At 39.2% G+C, this 24,402-nt stretch overlaps 1 protein-coding gene and 1 long non-coding RNA gene across 3 annotated transcripts in view; one reads left to right on the top strand and one right to left on the bottom strand.

Annotated features, from left to right (window-relative positions):
* The window catches only part of LOC26534154 (uncharacterized), a 63,257-nt gene extending 48,071 nt beyond the window's left edge, over positions 1-15,186 (bottom strand). Inside the window, exon 1 of the long non-coding RNA XR_004469248.1 lies at positions 15,088-15,186. This is a non-coding gene — a long non-coding RNA (uncharacterized lncRNA). The remainder of the gene's footprint in view (positions 1-15,087) is intronic.
* On the top strand, positions 3,941-9,201 carry OtopLb (Otopetrin-like b). Of its 2 annotated transcripts, XM_001355893.4 has the most exons (6): positions 5,253-5,573; positions 6,466-6,912; positions 7,008-7,160; positions 7,219-7,436; positions 7,504-8,460; positions 8,528-9,201. In XM_001355893.4, exons 1-6 carry the CDS (start codon positions 5,464-5,466, stop codon positions 9,043-9,045), a joined length of 2,403 nt encoding a protein of 800 aa, XP_001355929.3. In that variant the 5' UTR covers positions 5,253-5,463; the 3' UTR covers positions 9,046-9,201. The 2 variants fall into 2 exon arrangements, with proteins under 2 accessions (XP_015036566.1, XP_001355929.3); XM_015181080.2 differs by lacking the exons at positions 5,253-5,573; positions 6,466-6,912 and adding an exon at positions 3,941-4,190.
* Positions 15,187-24,402: the final 9,216 nt, after the last annotated feature.

The raw sequence follows: 24,402 nt of genomic DNA, 5'->3' as shown, positions 1-24,402 counted from the left end.
TGCAGTTGCATTAGGGAGTTTTATAAATACATGTCTATATACAGCATATAATATTTATTACGTTTTTGTTTACCGTGCAGCGGGTGTGAAATTTAATAAATTTTAAAGCCGCCTTGCCTGCTGTGTGGGATTTATTCTCTTTTCCGAAATTTATGCGGCCACTACAAGAGAAAGTATTTCAACAAGATGTGGCAGCCTCAAAGCCATGTGTCTTATCTGCTTATCCCTCCAGAGCCTGGAAATTTATCCACTTAGACCCTGCCCACTGCCGTTGACAACGTGGCGTATGCGCTATGTCCTGCGCCCTGCTGTTTGCTTTATGGCACTCGAACCCCAAATAACTGCTGACTACCACACATCTATACATTTATTAGCCAATTTTCATGTCGAGTCAAGCAGAGAGAAAGTGCCATATAGAGATTTTGGTGTTCTGCGTGATGCACGACTATTATTGTTTTATTTCTCAATGGAAGTCGAACACTTTAGAATGCGTATCCGTGCTGACATAAAACGATTATTTACTAATCAAGAACCTACCAGAGGCTAATCTGAAAAGCTCCTCAAAACCTCGTCAAACAGTTTGGGTAATATTTCAATTATTTTCCTCATTGAAAGGAAATCCAAAGCAATAATCCATGCTAACAAGCAATGTATCGTACGCTTTCTGCTGGAGATACTGCGCGAATTTCCCGGACCCAATTTCTCTGGCTGGCCTGCCACATTCAAGATTGATTTTACAGATTTGTTCGCATTGTTTTTGCATCTCCCGGCAGTATGCATAAATTGCAACTCGCCCACGTGAAATCCCTCTCCAGTTAGGGCACCATCTCCTGTCAAAACACGTTCAGTCATGCAAGGGATTGCACTGAGAGTGAGGCGCTTTACTCCAGAAAGCAGCTGAGTACCAAAACTTTTTCCTCGAACTTTCCTGGACCTGGAGTGGCCAAAGTCTAAGAGCTGAAGCTCCTTCAATAGCTGCATCTCGCTGTTTGTCTGACGCTAAATTGTTTGGCGTGGAGAGAAGCCAGCTCAAATATTTTCGTTTGCCAATAAATATAGAACCAAAAGGATCTTCCAGACCTGTGCTCAACAACTAATCGAATATTTGAATAGAGTTAGTAGAAAGTAGACAGAAAGGTGGACCTTCTCAAGCATCCTTAAGCCTGCCAATGTTACAGTATTAAGTATTCCCATTCTATATTATAGCCAATAATTCAATCATAAAGAAACATTCAGACCGAACGTGATTGGTTTTCTGCCCTTTTCCTTGAGCTTTTGAAAGGAAAGCTAAAATGATGTCAATATATGCATTTACTTTGGCAAATCCAATTATATCAAATGGGCTTAAGTCTACACACATATAAAAGGCAAATTGAATCCCATATATAGGCTAAAAGAAGAAGTGGCAGGTAAGTAAAGGCATATTCGGTGTTGCAAGCATCTGCTTCCAAAAGCAGTCTGTCTATCTTGAAAATTCTTGATACAATGAATATTTCACACCATCAAAATGACAGACGTCTAGTAAAAACTAAATAAACCTGCTCTCCTTCTCAACTATCGCGAACTTTCTTGAGTTGAATAATTGTTTAAATTATCATTCCTCATTTTCTCATCCCCTGTCAGCTGCATCGCCTTCGATCAGGGTCTGTCCGCGTTCATTAACAAAATTAACGTCTTATTCCAACGGCTGCGTGGGCATAATAAATTAGAAAACTTCATAATGGCCATATGGCCGGAAGGTTTGCACTGCAGCTGCCCTTGCAATGCAGACAAAGTCTCCAGCTAAAAGGTCTCGTCATGGAGTGGAATGCATGAATGCACTCCGAGTGAAACTCAAATAGAATACCATCTGAATGGATGCGTCCTGGAGGGCCACTGGAATGGCGAATGGAGGCCAAAGTAAGTGCGTGAACGGTTGACTGATTCAATGAGTGCTTGAAATACTCAGCGCATAGGCCGTGGCCTCTTGAAATCCCTTTCAGAATATCCCCGGATAAATGCAAAACTGTCACTGCAAAAAAAGACAGATGGGGTTCAGAAGTTCTGTTCCAATGGAATTTACCACCAGCTGGAAAATCCCTACCACGTAATCTTGCCAAAAGTGTTTTACATATTTTTTTACTTCCCCTAAATGCTGATTCGCAATGTAGGGTCTCCTCTGGCGGCCCCATTTGGCACACGTATGACACTTTCATTAGCCATGGCTCTATTTTGGCAGGTTACCACCGGCCAAAGTGGTTCTGGCGTTTTTAGGTCTCTGTGGATTGCATTTTTCAGCTAATGAAGAAAATATAACTATCTCTCTATTAGCTGGCGTGAAACGCACCGATCCTAACTTGGCGGCAAGCACTTCGTTCCTTGCTTCTGTGCCCATGGAAGCCGCATGATGGAAGCCACTCAAAGTTCGACGTGCAATTAATGCATCTCAGCTCGGAGAAGGATGCCACATCAACATTTCCATGGCAATGCTTCGGGCCCAGGGATAAGACAGAACAGAGTCCACCTACAAACACTCGGCAGCGTTTCAGAGTACTCCTCCACAAGCAAAAGTTAAGAACTTTGCAGCAACAGTTCCATGCCATCCATTAGCATGCAAATTTGAAAATTTATTAGCTCGTGGTCTCTGGCCAGGGTCCTGGTTGTAGTTCAGGTCTTGCTCCTGGTTCTATTTTGCAGCAGGACCGCAGCTGGTAGAAGCTTTACTAACTGCCAGGGCTCGCATGACAAAGTTTGTTGCACAAATTACACACAGATAGAAATCGAGGAGAGCTGCCAAAACCTCCAGAAGTTTGTATGTTGGACGGATTGGTAGCGCTACCATATGGTCTGGGAACAGTAACTTTATCGCCATGACCTCAAAAAAATGCTGGAGTGTGACGTTTTCCTTGGCAGACGGCTCTGTACGAGGTTGCGATAATTACATTACGTACGAGGAGTTCGACGAATTGAACTTTTTGAACCCCTCAATGATAGGTCTTCATCAATTGAATACTTTCAAGATCTAATCATTTTATAGCCTGGCTGAAAACATATCTCTTTAGTGGTCTTTTAAACGTAGCCCATAGGTATATGTACTGTCATTGTTTGTTTGTGTTGAATGTTTTCTTCACGGCTATCTTGCTTCCAATCTGTTGCCAAAACGCAATCAGCAAAGAACCAAAAAAAATACTTCTTGTATTTATTTTACAGACATTCTGAGCTTTCCCAAAAGAGTGGACACCAACCAAAGCCGCTGTCTGTCAGTTTTCTATTTCCTGTTAAAAAATTCTTCTTAGATTACTGCGCCGGAAAGAGATAGTTTCCTGTCACTGTTCACCGATAGCAATCAGGGTACGAAAGCATTGAAATGGATATTTATGCCCAAGCAAATCCCCACCTTTGAACTTTGTTCCACGTATAATAATCTGATGACACACTTCTTCCAACTATCTTCCAATTACCGGGCACTTTTATTTTGGTATAAATGATGAACTTGCCCCCGGACTCTCATTGCTGTCTAGTGATATCTATATATGTATAAAGACAGAGCCGATAAAAATAAGAATGCTTACGAGTACACAAATATTGACAGAAATAATTGATTACAAGCGTAAACAGAAGCGCCGTTTGATATTACTGAACTGATTTTAATGTACTGATACGAGTAGTTCCAATATTTATTCTTCAAAGCATTCTGAGCAAGTGCTTCAGCTAACAATCAGGGCCGGAATGGGGGACTCCTCGAACGACAAGGCAACAAAAGGTGGGTGCCTTCAGTCCACACCTGTGCAGGCCAGTGGCTGTGGTTGTCCAACTGTAACCCTTGCTAATATCTGGGCATTAACTAGCCACCAAATTACGTGTACAAGGGCGTGGTCTATGTGTATGTTTGTATTATAAATATTTGGGAGACACCAACAAAGTCTCGCGATAAGAATCGAAGTCTGGTTTCGGCTTCAGTTTTTCGAGAACTGTGTTACCATCTGCACAACATTATTCGAGGGTGCTGTAATTGAGTACTAAATTTAAAATAATGAGTAATCAAGGACAATTTCCAGATTAAATATAGCATACACTGTATAAACATAGTTATATCCGTCAATATATTTAGAAAAGTGTGCAAAAGAGATACTTGACAATTGAGTGACAAAATTAATGGTGGAACGTAATAGTGCAATTGAATACCAAAGAATGCCTACGGTTACATTCAGGTAAAGATACTCAATTCATTTCATAATTATAATGATAAAATATTGGTAATAAATAAAATTAATAAAAAAAATGTGTTTTAAATGCAACTATAATTTTTTAATAACTTTTATACTATATTACGTGATAAATCGTGTGGAATGTATTTAGAATTTATCGCTTTTAGTTGTTAATCACCTGCACAAGCTGCCTTTCAAACCTAATTTGTACATCGAAACTGTCAAGCAGTTTTTTCAAGTGTTTGTCGCCCCTAACGAAAGTGCCCTTAAGCATTCTCTATTAAAAATATTTCGGAATATTCTCCGTATTACTATTACTAATAACTTTCACTGTACATCTCCGCTCAATCATCGGATGAGTCATTTACCAAGTTTTCCCTTATAATAATCAGAAACGTAATGTTAACAAATCAAAGCAAATAATTTTGTGACGTCACATAAGGCGGATCTTCTGCCAATTTGCGCACTCCCAGCAATGGTTAAAAGAGTATTCCATTGACACATGTAGAAAGGCAAATATTTGTACCTCCTGAGATCTGCAAGCCAAATTGACCTAGTAAATAGATAATTGTAAAGAACGCCACTCTAGACTGGTCGGGAGAGCCATTTCTATAGAGTATCAGATATCATACATATTACAGTTGTTTACGGCACTCTTTACATGTTAATTAAGAGTATTCACAAGCGGTTGTAATGACGTAAAAGTGTAGCTGGCGGATCGCAATGGAAACAGAGGCAATGCTAATATACAAATAGAGCGCGAAACTGAAGATCTCTATACATAAGATTTGCGTACACACGAGACTTGTATATATACGAGTACTACATATATTCTGCATATATATTCGTACATATGCTTCAAGCCCGTCTGATGATGTGCAAATAGGCTAATAAATTAAGCCAATAATATGAAATAATATGACTGCAATAGATTTATATACACATGCACAAGATCGTAGTCGCTTTGGTAAAAATAGCAAGCTAATGACAACGCTAATCAGTTACTCAAATATCGTCTCGCCGATAGCTTCTCCGGCAATTGAAATAACTGCCTCAAACGGCTGGGAGTCAGTCTCCGAAGTGATACGGGTCTGCTAGGCTGTGAAAAAGCATCCCAGTAGTCGCCAAAATTCGCAGTCTAGTTCCGCCACTAAACGGTTTAAATAGCGCCTGATCTTCTGACCTTTTCGTCAGCAGCAGTCCCCTCTCTGATCTGATCTCGCGGGTGTTTCTGTTTGTTTGTGTTGATCCAATAGAACTGCGCAGCGGCTGAGATATGTCATTATCCAATTTAAAATCAAGCGCCATGTATGATGAGCCCATTAATCTGTGGAAAACCAAGCAGCGCGTTCACTACCACGATGATGTTGTGGCCAAGAAAAAGAAGTGCGTTTCGGCGATACTATTTACTCGTAAAAACAACTGCAGTGGCACATATACTCCTACATATATGGAAAGCTCTCGTTCACTGATACCATTGTGCATTTTTGCTATCATTTTGTCAGTGTGGTGGTCGAATAATCTACTTGCGCTACAGTTTTGGGTGAGACTGTATGTCTTGGGTGATTGCAGAGATTAGATAACATTGCCGTACACATATATCTTATTGGTTTTAAGCGAAAACGAATATATTTTAAAGGGGTATCCCTCATTTAAGTGAGAATACATACTTGAAATGAAAAAGTGTTGAAAAACAACAGTTCAAATATGTCTTCAAAGTTCAAATTCCAGGTTTCTTGATCCAAAACCATTATCAAATCAAATTTATAGAACTATTTCTAAAGGCAAGTCGAAAAAGGTTAATGTACAGCACTTTTTCTTTTCGTGACACAAAGTCTCGGCTTAAAATGCAGACACTGATTGTGGAGAGAAAAGAAAACGTGATCGCTTCATATATATGTAAACACTAATGGATCGCTTATCTGGCTTTTGATTGATGAGACAACCGTCCTGGGTTCTATCAGAAAAAATAGAGGCATTTTGGAGGAAACACGCGCTGCGCCGATACCACCCACAGTGATAATATCACAATTTGTGGACAGAAATCGATCAGAAAGCAATCAGAGGCGGAAACCCATCAAAGTCTTGGTTTTTTTCAGGGTCGGGCCAACGACATCAAATCGTTGACCATAGTCAAATGTCCGTGGTAGAATCAGTTGATCGGGGAACATTGAACTTGTCGCAGCTTTTGGCGAGCATTTCAGATCATGTACATGTGCCACTGCAGGAGTTGTCGGTCCTGAATTGTTTCCTAACTGGTTTTTCAATCCTGCAACAGCCGCCAGATACCCACCGATGTCTGTGAATACATATCTATAAGTGCGCCCAAGAAATCGGATTCCTTTTCACGTCTACCGCCCAATTCGTTGCCGTCTTCGGTGCCGGGCACACCGCCGCACTCTGTAGGCACCACCTCGAACCAAGTTATCCGCTACGCCCGCACCTCCTGCGACCATTGTGGTCATCACAGCATACCCGTCATGTCTCCCCATCCGATCTCGCCGCTGGCGAAGTCCCAGACGAATCTGGACGTGGTCGAGCACTCCAGTCAACGGCATGCCCTACTGCCAATGCCCACCATTGGCTTCCACCGCGATGACTCGGCCTGTACCCTACAAGTGTCGCGAAGACCATCGCTGCTGCTCCAAGAGATCCTCACGCAGCGACCACCTATGTTTGGACGTAAAGATGGCAATGGATTCCTCTCACCGCGTGCCGCCAAAGGGTACAAATTTGATCTACCTTACGATAGTTCCTTCCCTTCTGTAGCGCTCTTTAATCTTTGAAATCGCAGATTATCAATTTATTCTGTCTTTCCAGTAATCTGCAAAGCACTGCCAGTGGAAGTACAGCGACAATTAATCTGCAGAGCGGCACTGCGAGCGCCAGGAATGGATCTACAGCGTTCTTTGACAATGGAGCAAAAAGCTATCAGGCCAAGCAACAAAAGGAAAAGAATCGCCGCACGGGAAAGTAATGATCTACGGCAATTTATCTAACTAGAGCGAAAATTATCAAAGCTTTTCCACAGCGATGCCATAAGTTCAGCTCTGTCGGCCACTTACTGCAAACTACTGGTTCTGCTGGGAGTGTGCCTGCCCATCACGGAAGTTATTTCGGAACAGATACCAACCTATGTGTATCAGGGCTTCTACGTCTATCTGTACGTGGGCAGCATACTCTTTGTCATCTTCCTGTACATCAGCGCCTTTCGAAATCGATCACTCTTCAATGCTCTCAAAGACTTTCGTAAGCCTAATCATAGTTCTATCTCAAGCCAAGGATAAGTTTTCTCATATCTTGATTATTTTCTCAGATGAGAAGAACAGCAATGTACACCTCAAACACAAAGTCACTCACTTTGGGAGCTTTTACCTACGAGTCGGAGCCATTGCTTTCGCCATAGGCACAATGGTCTACTCTGGCCTGGAGTTCGGTCAGTTCTTCGAACTAAACGGTCATCCAGGCTGCCGTGACGTGTTTGTGGCCATCACACCCATCTGTCGCATGGTTCTGTGCATTGCTCAGGTGCAGTTCATCTTCCTGAACACAACCTACATGGATATGGCTCGCCACAAAGTGACCTCCCGGTTCGGACTTATGCACATGGTGGCCACAAATCTCTGCGAGTGGCTGTACGTCCTGGTTGAGGAAACCAAGCACGAGATCTTTCATATTAGCCACCACGATGTGGACCCAGACAATGACCCCATAATGCACAATGGGACCCATGGCTTACCCAATTGGTCGGCGATGAATGAATCTCTGAATCACCACAAAGCGCATTTGACTGTCAAGGATCCGCTCAACCATACTATTTTGGCCAATGTGAGCTCCATAATAGCCAACGTCACAGCGACTCCATCGTCAACACCTGCGTCCTTCACTGGCTGCTCTCGCACCACAATCATGGGGGCATTGGTGCAACAGCTGTCACCGTTTTTGTTTCCCTGCACCATCGAGTACTCATTGATCTGCGCTGTGATCCTCTACGAGATGTGGAAGACTGTCAAATCCATACCGGACATCGACAAGACGCGCAAGAACTCAGTCAAGCCTGTGGCCCAGAAACCGGCCCATCACTTCTCCGTCGATTGCTCGCAGTCGCACAAGGGTCTCTTCTTCGGCATACTGATCATAGTGATGACAATTATCTCCATGATCATGTACTTTGTGCTGTACACCCAGCCTGGCTATGAACTGGTTGCCACACAGGAGGTTACTCTCTGGGAGACTTTTATGTACTTCATGTGCGCTGCGGCTGTGATTACGGGTAAGGAATTAAACATATGCGCTTTAGGAAAAAGTGATACATCTTCATCTCTTGCATGTACCTTCAGGCATGTTCCTCATGCGCGATCTGAGATATATTAAGGATACCAGCGACGAGCACCACTCCATGGACCTGGACAATCTGCTCCTAATCGTGGCCCAAACAGGTGTTTACCTGTACGGATTGTTCAGCATATTGGGCAGCTATTTTGCCAAATGGGATACGGTACCCGATCGCGTTGAGGGCATCATCGCAGAGGTGTTCGGGGTGGTCCAGACCTCCCTGCAGACGATGTTCATCCTCCATGCCAGCCATCGACGGTGCAAGGGCGCCAAGCAGGTGCGCCGAAAGCCAGGGCGGGAGATCATTACGTTTCTGCTGGTGGCCAATATTGCCATCTGGTTCGTAAATACCCTCATCAAGGGGCGTGCCGTGTTCCGAGAGTCCCATCTGGAGTTCTTTGGCGTCTGGGGCTGGACGATCATTACGCATATATCCATGCCGCTGGCTATATTCTATCGCTTCCACTCAACGATCTGCCTCTTCGAGGTTTGGAAAATCACCTACAAAGCCAAGGCTCATTAGTTTTGTATTAAACCCGTTGATCGGCTTCCATTAGCTTTCTCTTTTTAGTTAATTTAAAACTTTAGGTGTTTATTCCTTAATTTATGAGTAAGTGCGAATTACTGGATCATTTTTCATTGTTAGCACAAATAAAGATTTAATTTATTCAGCGATATAGATGTTATATTTTTAATTGACGCTAAAGTTTTTATTAATGGATCGTCTACGACATCTGTATGCATTTTAAACTATTTTATTAGACACAACAAATTAATGTGCAAGTTTTCGAAATTATTTATTGCCAAGTTACGGTTTGTTTTTTCCCCATAAAATGTATCACTTCTGAAATGTTGACAACCAAACCAAACTTAAGAAAATAGAGCTGTCTGTCCGGTTTTACGCCCTGGGTCTCTGTCCAATTTTGTACACAATTTATTATTATGATGACATAATGGCATAGAAAATAAAGGTTTTTTGTTGGAGTGCTTATAAAATCAAATCCCTTTGAAGTACCAGAATCACGTGGCCAACTAGCAAATGGACTTCTATGTATTGCTTCTGATAGATAGTCGGCTTTCTTCAAGCGAACTCTTTGATAAGCCACTACCACTTTCTGTTATCAATGACACAACAAATTAAATGAAATATTACATATTCTGTAGACTGTTCTTCGACCAAACCTGAACCTTTGGTTCGTTTTCCCTTCGCCAGCAAGTGATGACATGAATAAAATGACGGACAAACTTATTAACTGTGTCTAAGCATTCGGATTGAACGGAATAGGTATAGAAACAATAAAAGCAAACCTAAGCCAAAAAATGCTTCCATTCAAATTGACTTAATCAATAAACAACACAAGTAATCGTTGGCTCCAAAAATAAAATCAGTATTCGTGTATTTGCGTTATCGTGGCTGACGTAAATCTTATGCCAGAAAACGTTGACGCAGACAATTGACAAATCGTCGTTTCCGTTTCCTGTTGCTTATGCTCTCTCCTATAAGGATGTACAGATGGTGGAGCTGGCAGGGGGAGTCGGGAAATAACTGTCACGTGGGCATAAATTTGACATGCTCCACGAACACTCGTATTCATGAGGGTGTATGTTTAGGGACTGCGTGTGTGTTTTCAAATAGAAACATTAATGTAAATAAAAAAGTATTGAGCCATGAAGTTGATGAATTGGCGCATATAAATTATGCCCTTTTTTGTGATGCCGGCAATTGTTATTCAGGTGGCACAGCCAACGATAATAAACTGGCAATTTGGGGTTAACAAATCTCATGATGTATGGCCTTATCACATCCATCCGATGAACACGTGTGCCGCATATGTAATCAGGTGGCAGAAAAACAATCAATTGACTTTGTTAACTTTAAGAAATTTATATCCGTGCATGAAATTGGTCTACATAATTTAAATTAAAACTTCCCATTCCAGAGTCAATATATTTAAATATATTTATATTTAATAAATATAAATATAATATACCAAAAATGAAATCCACATTTTGTTGGTACCACCATCTTAAATGTGCGTCACACGCAGCGTATACGTATTTCAGATGAAATTACCGGCCCAGTAACAGGCTCCTGATACGGGAAATTTGTGCGTCATTGTTTTGTTTTCATGGCCATGAAATTTGGTTTCTCTCCGATTGGGTGAATTTTTAATACACCAGTATATTTTCTTCACCAAATGTAGCCTCTAAAAATGAATAATCGAAGAAAATATACTTAAAGAACTATGACTAAGTACCCTCAAAATCTCTTTAATAAGTTTTTACATATATTTTGCGAATAAAACTCTTATTTCAGCACCACTCCCACTTGATTTCCCCCCCAAAATAAAACATTAACTGCAATTACCAACGAACTGCCGAATTACTTTCGAAAGGATAAGGAAAATGGCAACCTAATTAGCGCATTGAAAAGCAAATCGAGAAAGATGCCAGCCATGCAACAAAATAATTGTAAATATGGCTTCAGTTGAGTCTAAAAATGAATCAAAAAACTCAATTAAAATGGCTTTATTAAATATAGGAAAAAAAATGGCAGTCGATATCAGTTTTTATGAAGCCATCATCAACGTGGCGACCGAGCCAGATGTCAACTGGTGCACAGAGGAGCAAAATTGGAAAAAAAAAAACCAGAGAAGCCCTAGAGTTGTAAATGGAAATGACGCGGAAGCGCTAAGGACAATGACGGACGTTGACGATGACGAGGAAGCGTTTGTGTTGCTGTCTGACTCGGGCGAGGTGACTACATGGAGGTGACAGCGACGACAGCCACGTGCTTCGAGCGGAAACGAAAATTTAAAGTCCAAGCAAATGGCCGAGCAAAATGGACAAACAGCTGACGAATGCTAATCTTGATGGCATTATGGGAAGTGAGCAAAATGTAGACCTCTTAAAGCATGACCAGGCAACAGTAAAGCAGCTCTTACTCATAAAACTAGGACAGGTCTTGGTCCCTCAATTATTAAGGAAAAACGCATTACTTTCATCAGAGTGGTGGTGAAAAATAAGGAGCCAGCAAATTTATTTGAATCTCAACCAGAAAGTATTTAGAATTGCAAATTCATTACTTCCATTCCCACAAAACATAAAAATTGCATTAAAATCTTACATTTATCATAATTTTGTATTCCATTAATTGCTTTCCCAGATTGTTGTATACCTTTTTTGCACTTCTGTAAACAGTATTACAATGAAACAAAAATTTGAATCGAAATTTCCAACAAAATTAGGTTTTGAGAAATAAAAATGAAAAAGATAAAGTAGTTATCTTAAACAAATTAAAGACTTGGAAAATCGGAGAGTACGGGAAGTATACCTCCAATTCTTTAAAGCATTACCCGCTAAAAACTAAAAAAGAAATAAAACAATTTACTCCCCATTAGGTGGAACACTGACACCGAAGAGGGACGCATTTTTCTTGTCCAGAAAACAGAAAATAAAACAAAACGTGTTGCTGGTGGAAAATCTTTGGTGGCTGTTGTTCTCCACGGTCGGCTGCTTTGGCAAACGAAACACGTAATCCACGCTCATGGCTGGCCAAAGACATTAGAGCGACACAATTAATCTTTTTAAAGGAAGACGTCAACAGTTGATGGCCCGTGCTGGAGAAGAGTAGAATTACGGATGCAAATACTAGATGTATTCGGAAAAGGAAAACTTTGGACAGGATGCTACAGTTCGACAGAAAAATTTTAGAGAAAATAGAGGATTATCGGCACATCAATTTCTGAGTTCGACCGGCATTTACTGCATTTTTTTGTAGCCATATTTTACGAATGTTTTTATGGGTTCTACCCCAAAGCCTATTCAATTGCGATACAAGAAATGCGCAAAGCTGTCCATCATTGTCACGGATTTTTATTTGTTCCGTGCGACACATGGGGAATGGACGATGGCACAGCAGGTAGACTATATAGATATGAATAATTAAAGGCACTATCTTTTATTTTCATAGTAGGAGCACTCTAGTAAAACAACAGTTTTGTAGGCCTCGAACAGATAATAAATAACGATAAAATACACTTTGGCTGCCGGGGAAAATCCACTCTAGCCCCTGTCGTTTTTAAATTTTATGTGGCATCAAAGGAAAACTAAACAATTTGCTTGGCTCCAGCGAAAACGTGTGAAAAATCGACAGCCCCAAGCCCCACACAACTCAAGCGAAATAACTAATTTTTGTGACAGTTGTTCGCTGAAGTTCTTTTTGTAGATAAATGTAGCGAGAACAGCGTTAAAATATTTATGCAAAAACCAAAAAACGCTTTTAGTTTTGGTCTAGCATGGGTTTTTGTATCTTTGTGACCTCATGGGGATGTGATAGCGAAACCATGCAATTAAATGATGGACATTTGATGGAACGGTCGCATCACGTACACAATGGATGGGCCAGATGGAAATGTGAACCTTTTGTAGGTCACTCTAGAAGATTTATTTGGTAAATGGCCCTTTGATTTCGAAAACTGATACAAAAAGACAAATGATTTTATCGCAAACACCACAAATGTCTAAAGGATGAGTAAACAATGATCTGTAAAATTTTAATATCATGTTATATATATGTATATAGGAAGGTACGTAATATTTCCGGCTGCTTCAGCTTATGGAGCAGCCAGAGCTGCAGTATCTGATGTTTCACGCCCTTATGCTTATGATGCTTATTCGAAAGCTATCAAATTGTCTATTATATTTGGCGCTCTTTCAATTCAAATACTTTTTCCATACCTATCAAATTTGGCGCTTCTGCAAGTAATAAACTTTCTTGTTTGCCCAAAGGACTAACAAATTTTCGGCACTTTCGCCTAGTACTGCTTTGGTGGCACACCAACGAGGTGTGCTATCTATTCCCTCTACCTCCCAGATGTGCCATTAGTGTTTTTTCCTATCATACATATGCCTGGTGTGCAGGTTGGATGCTCTGTGCCGTTGCCAGACAAAAAGTTAATAGAATTTTAAATGAGTTGAATTGTTCTTGTACGAGAAAAGTTTAAGCTTTAAATTGAACAGTGACCAATGCAATGGAAATATCTACACATTTATTACGATTTTTTTCTATGTGCACAAAATATTTAAGTCTATTAATTGTTTTAAGTATTTTCACTTAACGTTTAGTGCACTACTTTGTGTATTAAATTCATAGTTAGTAAGTATATACTATTCTGTATACATCAGAATGATGAAGAAATTTATCTGGTCCACAACATTGATTAAATTTTAAATTACATTAATTTTAGCTACCTGAGAAAATGGTGATATTCTGTTTAATTAAAAATAATTTGTGTAGTTTTAATCATGTAATAAGCTGAAAAGATTGTTAGGGCACCTGCCGTCTTTTGTAGATCGAATCAAGTTGTATCCCATCTATCGCTGTTGGGATGTACAATTTTTCGTATTCGTATATATGTTACTGCCGTCAATTTTGATGTCACAACTGCTCCAACGATTCATTTTTTCACTTTCTGAATTCGGCAGGAAACCCAACGCATGTCCAACATTTGCATGGCCAACATTTACACCTATCAACATTATATTGGGCGACAGCTGTTTGTGGTTGTGTGCCACACATTCTGGTTAACGTTGCGTATGAATAATTTAATATTTCTGGTTTTTTGTCCCCTCGTTTTTTGGCTGCTGTTTCAATAATTGTGTACACACACAACGCTCTTTTGCTGTTGAACAAAAACCGTAGTGGCTTTGAAACCATGGACAGCAGATGATTTCAATTGGATTTCGACCGCAGCATGACAGGCAACCGACCCGAAAATAGTATGACATGGATATAGAATATAAGGACTTGGAAATATACCATCCCAAGTATTGCACATGCGGTAGCTCATGCACGAGCATCAAAGCCACAATTGGCTTGAAAGTCAAGCGCCGCCAATGTTGGCTTCGAGTCAAATGAAATGCCTATCTATGTAGATCTAAGGAAAATGCAGCTGCCACAACTCCGATTTACATTGGGAGAGAAAAACTTTTTCGTAAAGGTAAATTGGCTCGGTTCAACGTGCAATCGACAAGCATTTTGAGGGCAGGGAACAGGTACGGTACGGAAAGTGCCTTTGTGAGCAGTCAAAAGGCAGCAATAAAAACTTACGTCGCACGGGGACCATGGAAATCGAATCGAATTGCAGGAAAATATAAAAAAGGGAGAATACACAAACGATATACATGTTGCGAAAAAACTATACGCTATTAATTTTAACGTTTATAACCAATATTTTCAATATTAAGGAAAATCAGGGAAAAATGTTTGTCTTTTCATATCATATACTGGTAGTCGATGCCAATACAGGGAAACAACAATATACACCCCGATTGATAACCAACCAATTTGGTGGCTCGATTCTGATTAACTGTAGTTCTACCTTTTTTTTGAGATGAGTGTGATAGCGAACCTGGTCTCTCGAGATTTCAATATATTATATACAATAATATAAATCCTAAAAGAGCAATTTGTTGCCTCGAGTCCTATTATGAGACAATTTATTGTTAAAACTAAGAATATAAAAGGGGATAAATATAGTGTGATAAATAATTTAGTTCCTACCTTGTTGTCCACAGAAGACTTAGATCATATTCGTAATCCGTTGTTAGTTGATGAAATGTTTACAAGCGATTCGAGAAGATGTCTTGTGTATATCTTATCTGCAATGCAAAATAAATAATTTATGTTATAAATTTACCAATTTTTTACGCAAAGACAAAACTTAACACCAAGATAATTATCCGAACTATAATGATCAGTGCAAAATAAACATAGAAAGCAATTGTAATATTCAATTATATATTCATTTTTTCACGAAAATTCTTTGTGATGAAAGGACGAGCACGATGAATCCACAATTATAGACCATGAAAAGTCTCTGTCAACGATTTTGGGTCGAAGCGATAATGGGTGACTTTTGCTAGTTTCTTACTAGAGACTAAACATAAAAAGAAACTCAGTGCCATCTTGTGGGTAATCTCAGGGAAAATCTATGGAAAAAGGGAAAGAAAAAAAGACAAAATGTATGCAATTTATTGGTTCTTTAACAAAAGATTATTACTAGAACATTTGCTCAGAAAATTATTCATTTGTCTTCACTTTCCCCAAACAACCTGCGTATATTCCACAAGAGATGCATAAACTGTGATTGTCATAAACTGGTTTTACGACCACAAGTGATGGAAGCGCAGTGTGTGAAAGATACATCCCTGCAGATGGGACACATGAGAGTCGGAAAAGTCCCCTTTAGCAAAGTCCGTAACTCTCTAAGTGCAGCAGTAAAACATGAAGTACTCAACGTACCACACAAATTTATTCAGCTTTTGACTAGCGACTATTTGCTAAAATTATGTCCAACAAAAGTGTACCAAATGAATAAAAAATAGTTGCCAGTAAAAAAGTTACAAAGTTATAGTTATATAACGGATAGAATGATTTCCATTATTAATACAACAAATGTAATTATAAATGTATGCTGAATGCTTAAATATACATATACCACGCGAGGGTGAACAAATTTGGATCTTAATTAAACAAATTTCAAATATATTTCCCTTTGTTTGCATTTGTAAAATGTATTTAATTCAATTAAATTACAGTTTAATGAATAAATAGCGTTCATGTAAATATATATGACATTTTTTGGTAATGAATTAAGCTGTTTATTAAAATGTTCTCGCCTTTATTCCAGTAGCACTTCATTTAAATTTTATTTATTACAAATAGCCTCACATATTTCGAATTCAAAATGAATGATATAAAATGTTTTTATTGGATTTAAATGATATTCCGAAAGCGTGGTTGGCGAAAAGGAAACCATAAAGATTGACTATTTCCTACTGATTGAAATGCATTTGGTAAATTAAATCATAAAAATGCCAATGTATACTTCCTTAGCCATAAAAAGCCAATCAAAATCGAAATAAAGGACTTCTGAATAATCAATTTCCCATAAAATGAAGATCTCCATTTGGAAGTCGTATTAAAAATGCTGGAGAAAATGTACCAACAATAAATAATATGTAAATTTTAATGTACAGCTAATCTGCAAATGTGATCATCATCATCAGCTGCAGGACCGTTAAATTCCGTCAATCCTATATCCTTCCTGTAGTCCTTTGCAAAATGACACAGAGACCCTGAGAGATTGGAAGAGTTTTTCTTGATCCTATTTTACTTATTCCTACTTTCTTCCTCAATCCAAAATGTCTATCAGTCAGCATCAGAATTTTTCCAGATAACTTTTTAATAGTTTCCACCACTTTTCTCCCACGTTTGGAATCGTTCAAGTGCCTGTTGAATTTTTTAATTCGAAAATTTGTTTAAATAAATAATAATATTAAACTATTTGAACATCGGAACATCCACTCCAACAAAGTAATATTTGAGCTTTCACTCCAACACCAAAACACACTGCGCTTAGCCAAGGGAAATAGCTCATCATTGAAACGTAATCCTCTGACATAATGTTTTGATTGGACGGTCAACGACAGGCAACTGCTCAGACATGTCAAATGCCCGACTCAATTTACCGACCTCTTGGCCCTGGCCACAGATACAACCAGAATATTGTCAGTCCGACATTTACAAATTTAGGCCCAATGAAATACTGTGCAGCTCTCATCCTGTGTCGCACTAATTGATTTAATTGATGCTGCGTGACCAGCTCCATAGAATGATGAGCAATTTGAGTGACTAAAAGTTATATCTAAGTTATATTTAAAGATATATATCCACAGAGTCTCAGAGATTAAAGTGGGAAGTTTAAGAACTTAGTTATTTAATTTCAATCCATAGATAGTTCTTTTCAACCATCCATAGATATTTATTTTAATTTTTGCCAACCCTTACTTAATTTGTTCACACTTTCAGATAGTTTAATGACTTCGCAGGTGTTTTTAAGAGAAAAAATAAAACTGATTCTTTAAAGTATAAAAATGATCAGCCTTGGTTTTAAAGGAGTTTAATGCTGTTCCAAACAGTCCATTATTCCTACCACTTACCGCTAATAGCCTTGACTAAGCGTGAACAAAGTCTTGGGTGCCAAATTTGTTGAGTGCCCCGCTGTTATTTTCATGGAAACTTTTCTTTTAACACATGAAAACTGAATTTAAGTCTGCATCACTCGATGTTTTTCCCGGCACTTAATTAAAGCTGTAGCAAAGTGAGATGGATATGCAGTCAAAAGATTATTTCCATTTTAGGCAGTAGCAAATTTCAAGCACTCCTCGTAGAAAGTTGTGAATGGCAGGGGCCTCTTCTCTGGAGACGCAGCGGTAATTTCACTCTACTCACACACACACACTGACGTATTAAATTTCAGTGCCTGCCACATATGTAAGTGGGCCTTCTGCTTTTCCCCACTTAGTTGCACTCTGAGGGCAATGAAAAAGTTTTGCTTAGAAAATGTGCCCGGGCTGGAAGGCTGCTGCTTGTGTGTCAGAGTCATTACCAGCTGGGCTTCACAGGATCTCCATACCCGTAGGTACATCAAACTAAGGAGATGCTGGGAGTGCGTCACATTTGAGCAGTCAACACACTTATGCACTTAGTCGTGGATAGTAATTTGCACAACATTTTTAATTTAAAACTTGACGATAAAATGACCTAATTTTGGCCTGGTTGGAAAATTTGGATTGTTTTGTGGGCATTTCTTTGAAGATATTTGATAGAGTTGATTTTAGATAACATACATTTTTTTTGTTTTTGGTTTTTTTTCACTCATACACTATCTAGAAGCAACACCCTTCCCATCCTTTCAGAAACAGCAAAAGGCTATAGAAAACACACAAAACGCCCAAAGCCGTGTTTACAGGAATGGTAAAGGGGTATAAGAGCACGCATAAATTATACTATACCCTCATAAATGCCACAACCCATATCCCCAGCCATAAAATCAGGCATCGTTAGGTTTATTGAACTTGATAGTATGTTTCCGACACCCAATCTAAAATTAAGCGTCTTTGTTTTCATATTAAACCTTAATTATGAATAGATTTTGCTTAAGTGATCTTTAAAAAGAGATATTTACATAAAGAAAAAAAAAAAAACGGGGAACAAATTAAAGTTGGTTCTTTAATCTTTGAACATACAATTTGTAAATTTTGAATTAAAAATTAAAAGCAATTTTTTGTTCATTCTTATCCTTTACTCGTATTAATAAATAAATAAAACCAATAATAATATATGTATAACACATTTTTGTTAATGAAAAACCGTCATATGCTTTATGCCGAAGCCAAGAACAACAAACTCTTCTATGTACCTATAACGACCTAAGCAATGCCACAAATAAAAACCCCAATTGATTGTAAATCCAACCAATAAAAAAACCAAACGGAACAAGGTGAAATAAATGAAGTTGTTTGAACAATGGATAAAATCATACGGAAAATGGAAAAAAGTGCAAAAATAAAAGCGTGATTCCACTCAATTGCACGGGGGAAAAGACTGCGAGGGTGAAAGACAAGAAAAAACAATAAGAAAGCAAAAGCTAAAAAAATATAAAATCGAAAATTGACCATAAACCCGAACCAGGGTGCTCCAGATACGTAGATAAGCGCGAAGGAGAAAACAACAATTGGTATAAACTCGCCTTTTGAAACACACTTTGAGAGATTATTTTATTAATATTATGAGAAGACGTTTGTTACAAAGCAAGGGAATCATGTCTGATTCTTTATATTGTGTACGAGTATGCATTTCTTATGAGCATTTAAATCTTTATTTCCCTAACTATCGGCCTACAACTTGGAGCAGAATCATCCTGTTCTAGACAATTTCATACATTTACGTAGCTCTCATTGAAACTTTCTGTACGATAAAACGAGTGCTCATTGAAGATGATTCTGTATGCACAATATATACCTGTATACAGGTATATCTACCTGTAATAGAAACAATGGAACTGTAAGAGTATCCAAAAGACCAGACATACAGTCACGTTTTTCTCCCTTTCGCTTGGTCCCCACTTCTCTACTCATCTCAATGACAAGCCGGTCTGAATCGAGGGGTGACATTTGTCATCATAATAATTTAAACTAGAACTGATAATCTTTGACAGGCGAAAGTGTCCTTGACAGGCAGCAACACCCCAAAAAGGTGGCCTGCTTTTGTTCGAGTCCCCAGTTATCTTTTGTTTTTCCCGCAGTTAAATTTTCGCCGGCATTCGTTCAACTCGTGCAGAACCGACAGAATTCATGTCATTTGTGTTTGTTCCTCCTGCCGCTGCCACTGTAAAATCAGCAACAGCCTCAACATAAGTAAAGTTTATTATCCATTTTATGCTAATCGATTTTGAGACACCTGCAACAGATGCTTCAACAATGGAAGCTACAAAAATCCATTCTGAATATTACTTTGCAGGATTGTGGTAAAATTAAGATAAATTAGGCATTTAAACATCATATATCCTATTTTATCCATCAAATCAGTCCTTTAAAATAAATTTTAAGATTGAAGCAAATTTTCGTATCATTTTTTTTACAGCTGTTTCCAAACGAGCTTCCACTACCGCCTCGAAACCCTTTTCTTTTGTGAATTCAAATATGTAAATTATGTTCGAAATGTGTAACATATGCGATTTCTGGTCATATAGTCAGTTCTGTGCTAGTTTTTTGTTTTGCCCGACACAACTGATTATGTTAGCCAACCTACACACGTGGTGGGGCAAGCCGAATTGGATAGATTTCAGTGCCATCAATTGCCCAGGCTGTTGCTACTCCTGTTGGCGCTGTATGATAAGTGGAATACATTTTGAAAGCGATGTGTACAGCTCGAAGGGAAACTATGGAAATCCAGAAACATCTTTCTCATGTAAAATTTAATAAATTGTTTCTCATTATTCCAGAAAGACTTTGTTTGTTGGTGACAAATTCAGCAGATTTTATCGATCCAAAAATAACGAATGTTGAGTCATTTCGAAGGTCGCCTCCACGGGTGTCCTTATTTATCTTGCACATATAAATGTACTACACACTTTTATTGAGACCAGGCTAAAGTGGTCCCCATGGGATAATTAGTATAATACCAGGCCGTTTCAACAAGGCGTATGAGTAATTTATGCTAAGCAATTCACTTGTTGACAGGACCAAATGTGTATGTATATTCCAAACTAAAGATAGATGGAGATACAGAGGTTCCAAAGCACTCATAATCCTTAGGCTCAAAGTAAAAAGACGGAACAAAGGAGCCACAAATCCCCGGTAATCTACATGTAATTGACATCTGATTGGAGGAACAGCCTCTGGCTGGATGCCAAGTCCTCTCTACGTGCTGGCGGTCTAATCTGCCACCGTGCAGTGCCGTCGGGTGGAGAAGACATGTGATGAGCTCGTTGCGGCTCGGCGCGGTAACTAAAATCCAGATGAAAGCCAACACCTTGTCGCCAGGTGACACCGCATCCACACAAAACACCGCCCACTCATGTGAGCCCGGAACGTGACACATTCTTCTGTACTTCCTGAGCCACAGGTCCGCGAGGTCAGCGGGATCTCACAGCCAAAAGAACATGACAGGAAAATTCTAGGAAAATGGTTTCCCAAACTGAATTTTCTCCTAGCGGATGGTCGTAATTGGAAACGTAAGCTACTATCAAGATATGCAGGTCGGAATAAGACTGGAATCTTGAGAAGGAATATAAGGAATCTATTCAAGGCACTGGTAATTATAGAATTTTCTTATTGATTAGCTGGTATTCCGGAATGCTCATACAATTCTCACGTTCCAAGTGCCAGGCACAACAATGTCCGCAAATACAGGAATACCCAACCAATCATTGGGCTCCCTGCATTCAATGTTGTTTGCCTGATAGAAGCCGCAAGCAGCTGCCTTGTTTGTGTGGCACTGACATTCAGGCTTTGGACATAGTCTCTGGACATTCAGTGCCGCCGTCAATAGTGCAACAAGGGACAGAATATGTTCCCCCCCGCGGCTGGCATTCACGCCCCTGATGCTTATGTGGCTCCTTCCGTTGCAGAAGTCTCAGTTGCAGGGAACACTGCTAAGGCTTTGCTATCAGATGTTTGTGTCATGTCAGAGGTGTCCAGTGCTGTATAGTGAAGACATTTTCTGTCCTGTCTTGAGCTGTACTGTCCTTTCCCTGCACTCTCCTTTCTTATTATGTTTCCCCTTTTGTATTTTTGTTGTCTATTAAGGCGCGTGACTATTAGCATTATGTGATAGGAGGTTTGCCATTCAGTTATTAACACGTTAAGCTAAATTACAAGTTTATAATAATGGGATTAGCAATGGTATAACTTCTCGTATTAGCCAGCCAGTGCTGCATCAAAATTCACACACACGCGGCCATAAATCTTCGAATCCCATTGAGCCAAATGCATTAGGCTGCATAAATAACTGCTGATGCGAACATAATTCCAGTCATGGACATGCACTAAGTACTCTCACACACACTCGCACGTACCCTCGATTCGTGCTAGTACGTATATAGTATATCCGCCAAACACTTTTGGCTTTTGCCTTGCTACCATCACATCCTCTGCCTTTTTGGCGGACCAGAAATTTCCACAAAAAAGGAAAATGCAGCCCGCTGGCTGGTTGGTTGGGTGGCTGCCATTCAGTCTTCTTACTCGGCAGCGGAAGATGAAATTTTATTATTTTAGCTGGTTGTCATGTTACCCAGAGATAACAAATTCGTTTACGATCATTTCGGTGGGTTTACAGCCGGCAGCCCAGAGCCCCCGAATACCATTCGGCAGTCGGAATATCCTTTATCCGACTACAGATCGTTAGTGCATTTTATGGGCCAGTCGTACCACTGCATACACGAGTGCTCGAAAAACCTTGAATACACTTTTTTGTGTCTCGTCTTAAAGTTGTGGGGAAATTAGGGAATATTTTGAATCATTGACACTGAAATTCAAGCAAAAATGTTTGTCTCTGTTTCTGTCAATTGTTCACAAATTTTGCAAACATTTCGCTGCCTTGCACGTAGTTCGGCCATAAAATTTCAGTCAATTTAATTTCCAGCATTTGTTTTACATACATATTTATGTCGGGGCACGTGCCTGCCTGTCTGACTCTCTATTCTACACTTTCGGCTGTCATCTGGCATGCAGACGAGGGTAAGAAACTATGAGCCTCTGACCATGTTCGCGGTTTTTGTTTACGGATTTTCAGTCATGTTTCTTGTGGAGAAATTAAAGTAAACATGAGAAAACCATGTTGGGAATTACAACAAAAAGGATATGGATATTTTTTGAATCAGAATACACTGCGATAAATTAGGCCGGAACTAATTTGCATACATATGTATATGTTTAAGAAATTGTAAATATTTAAAGTATATGTCTAAATATCTATCAGTTCTGTTTGCTTAAATGGGAGAATATTTGGTGTATTCTTTTGATTACTTTGGCATGCCAGTTGGCTCTGATTAGTTCTATTTGTGCAATCATGAAATCGGACTCCAGCAACATATTCGTGCGTTGACAGAACGAAAAAAAATGAAGTAAGGCTCGTGACCTGACTAAAGACTTAAAACAAACTAACCAACTAGTCTTACTAATATGCAAAAGTCATACAAGTCCTTCTGTGGACACGTACATCTCCATAACCACTTCTACATACTCAGCTTTGGTAGGTCTTTGCCTTCTCTCACTGGTATATACATATCCTATGTTTAACTTCAGAATCGCGCTTGAATAAACCCAACCAAGTTGCTCTTCTAATCTGCAGAAGCTCCTGAGGTGAGTGAAGTGGAGTCATGGAGTCCAAGAGTCCACTTTAGAAAGCGGAAAACAAATTGTTGTTGACATAAAGAACTATGGCAGCTGTTTGTACTGTTAATGAAGTAGTTTGTGGACCTTAGCATAGAATGTTCTATTGTTTGCTTACTTGAGAGAAGCATGATTAAAAACAGATTGAATAAGTTTATTTCTCTAGAAGGAATTTTAAATAAACGCAGTGTACTCATGCCCATATCAATGTATGTATTAATGTTAATCTCGAGAGGTTGCCTGTTCATTAAATTTGGAATAATAATTTATTTGTGTAATATCGGTGTGCCAATAAGAATGTTCTGAAAAACAAGCAATCTGCTCCGTCGAATGGTTTGTACTTAGATCACCTCTTCCACTAATATAAAGCGTACTCACCATCCAATACCAGGCCCAAGACCCTTCTGAGCCCCATTCTGATTTAACATAACATCAGAAGGTCCATCTAGTGGCGAATGGCTGTACTTCAGTAAGCAGTCACCGTGCTCTGAAAACTAAAATGAGATATTAGATATGGATGTTCCAGCCTATTATGCTCAAACAACAAATATGTATCTTAGAAATTATATAAATATCAAAAAATTAGTTGGAAGACTGACTTCATAAAAAACTTCAATTTCAAAAAAAATAAATCCAAAGCTACTTGTGTTTTTTTTATATTTTCACACTTTGATTATCTCTAATTAAATCCCTTCCCTGACATTTTATTTTCTCTTTAAAGTTTAAACTGCTGTCGCTAATTGAAACGAATGAAATAATGAAGGCAATAAAACAACCAACTTTGACTCGAATTGTTTCACAAGACAACATAGAAAAGTTGTTGCTCCTCGACGGGGCATCTTCTCTGGCGACAAATCACGTCTGATAATTTCCACACCAGACCAAACAAACCAGGGGCAGGACCAGACCAAGGCCGACCAAAACCAGAACCAGGAACAGGACCAGGACAAAAGCCAAAATTAACTGCTTCCCCTCGGGGTCTTGGGTCCTGCCATCCGATCCGTCTGCCCCGTCTGCGGCCTGTTCAGAAGTATGCCAGAAGCCATAGAGAGCACAGCTGGAAGCTTTTCACTGTTGTCCATAGTTTTCTTTTTGGGTTTTGTTTTATTATTGTTTTATTTTTATCTTTTTCATAATT

The sequence above is a fragment of the Drosophila pseudoobscura genome, chromosome 4, assembly GCF_009870125.1.
Source record: "Drosophila pseudoobscura strain MV-25-SWS-2005 chromosome 4, UCI_Dpse_MV25, whole genome shotgun sequence".
Taxonomy (NCBI): Eukaryota; Metazoa; Arthropoda; class Insecta; order Diptera; family Drosophilidae; genus Drosophila; species Drosophila pseudoobscura.
This window is presented reverse-complemented; position numbering and strand designations above follow the sequence as displayed.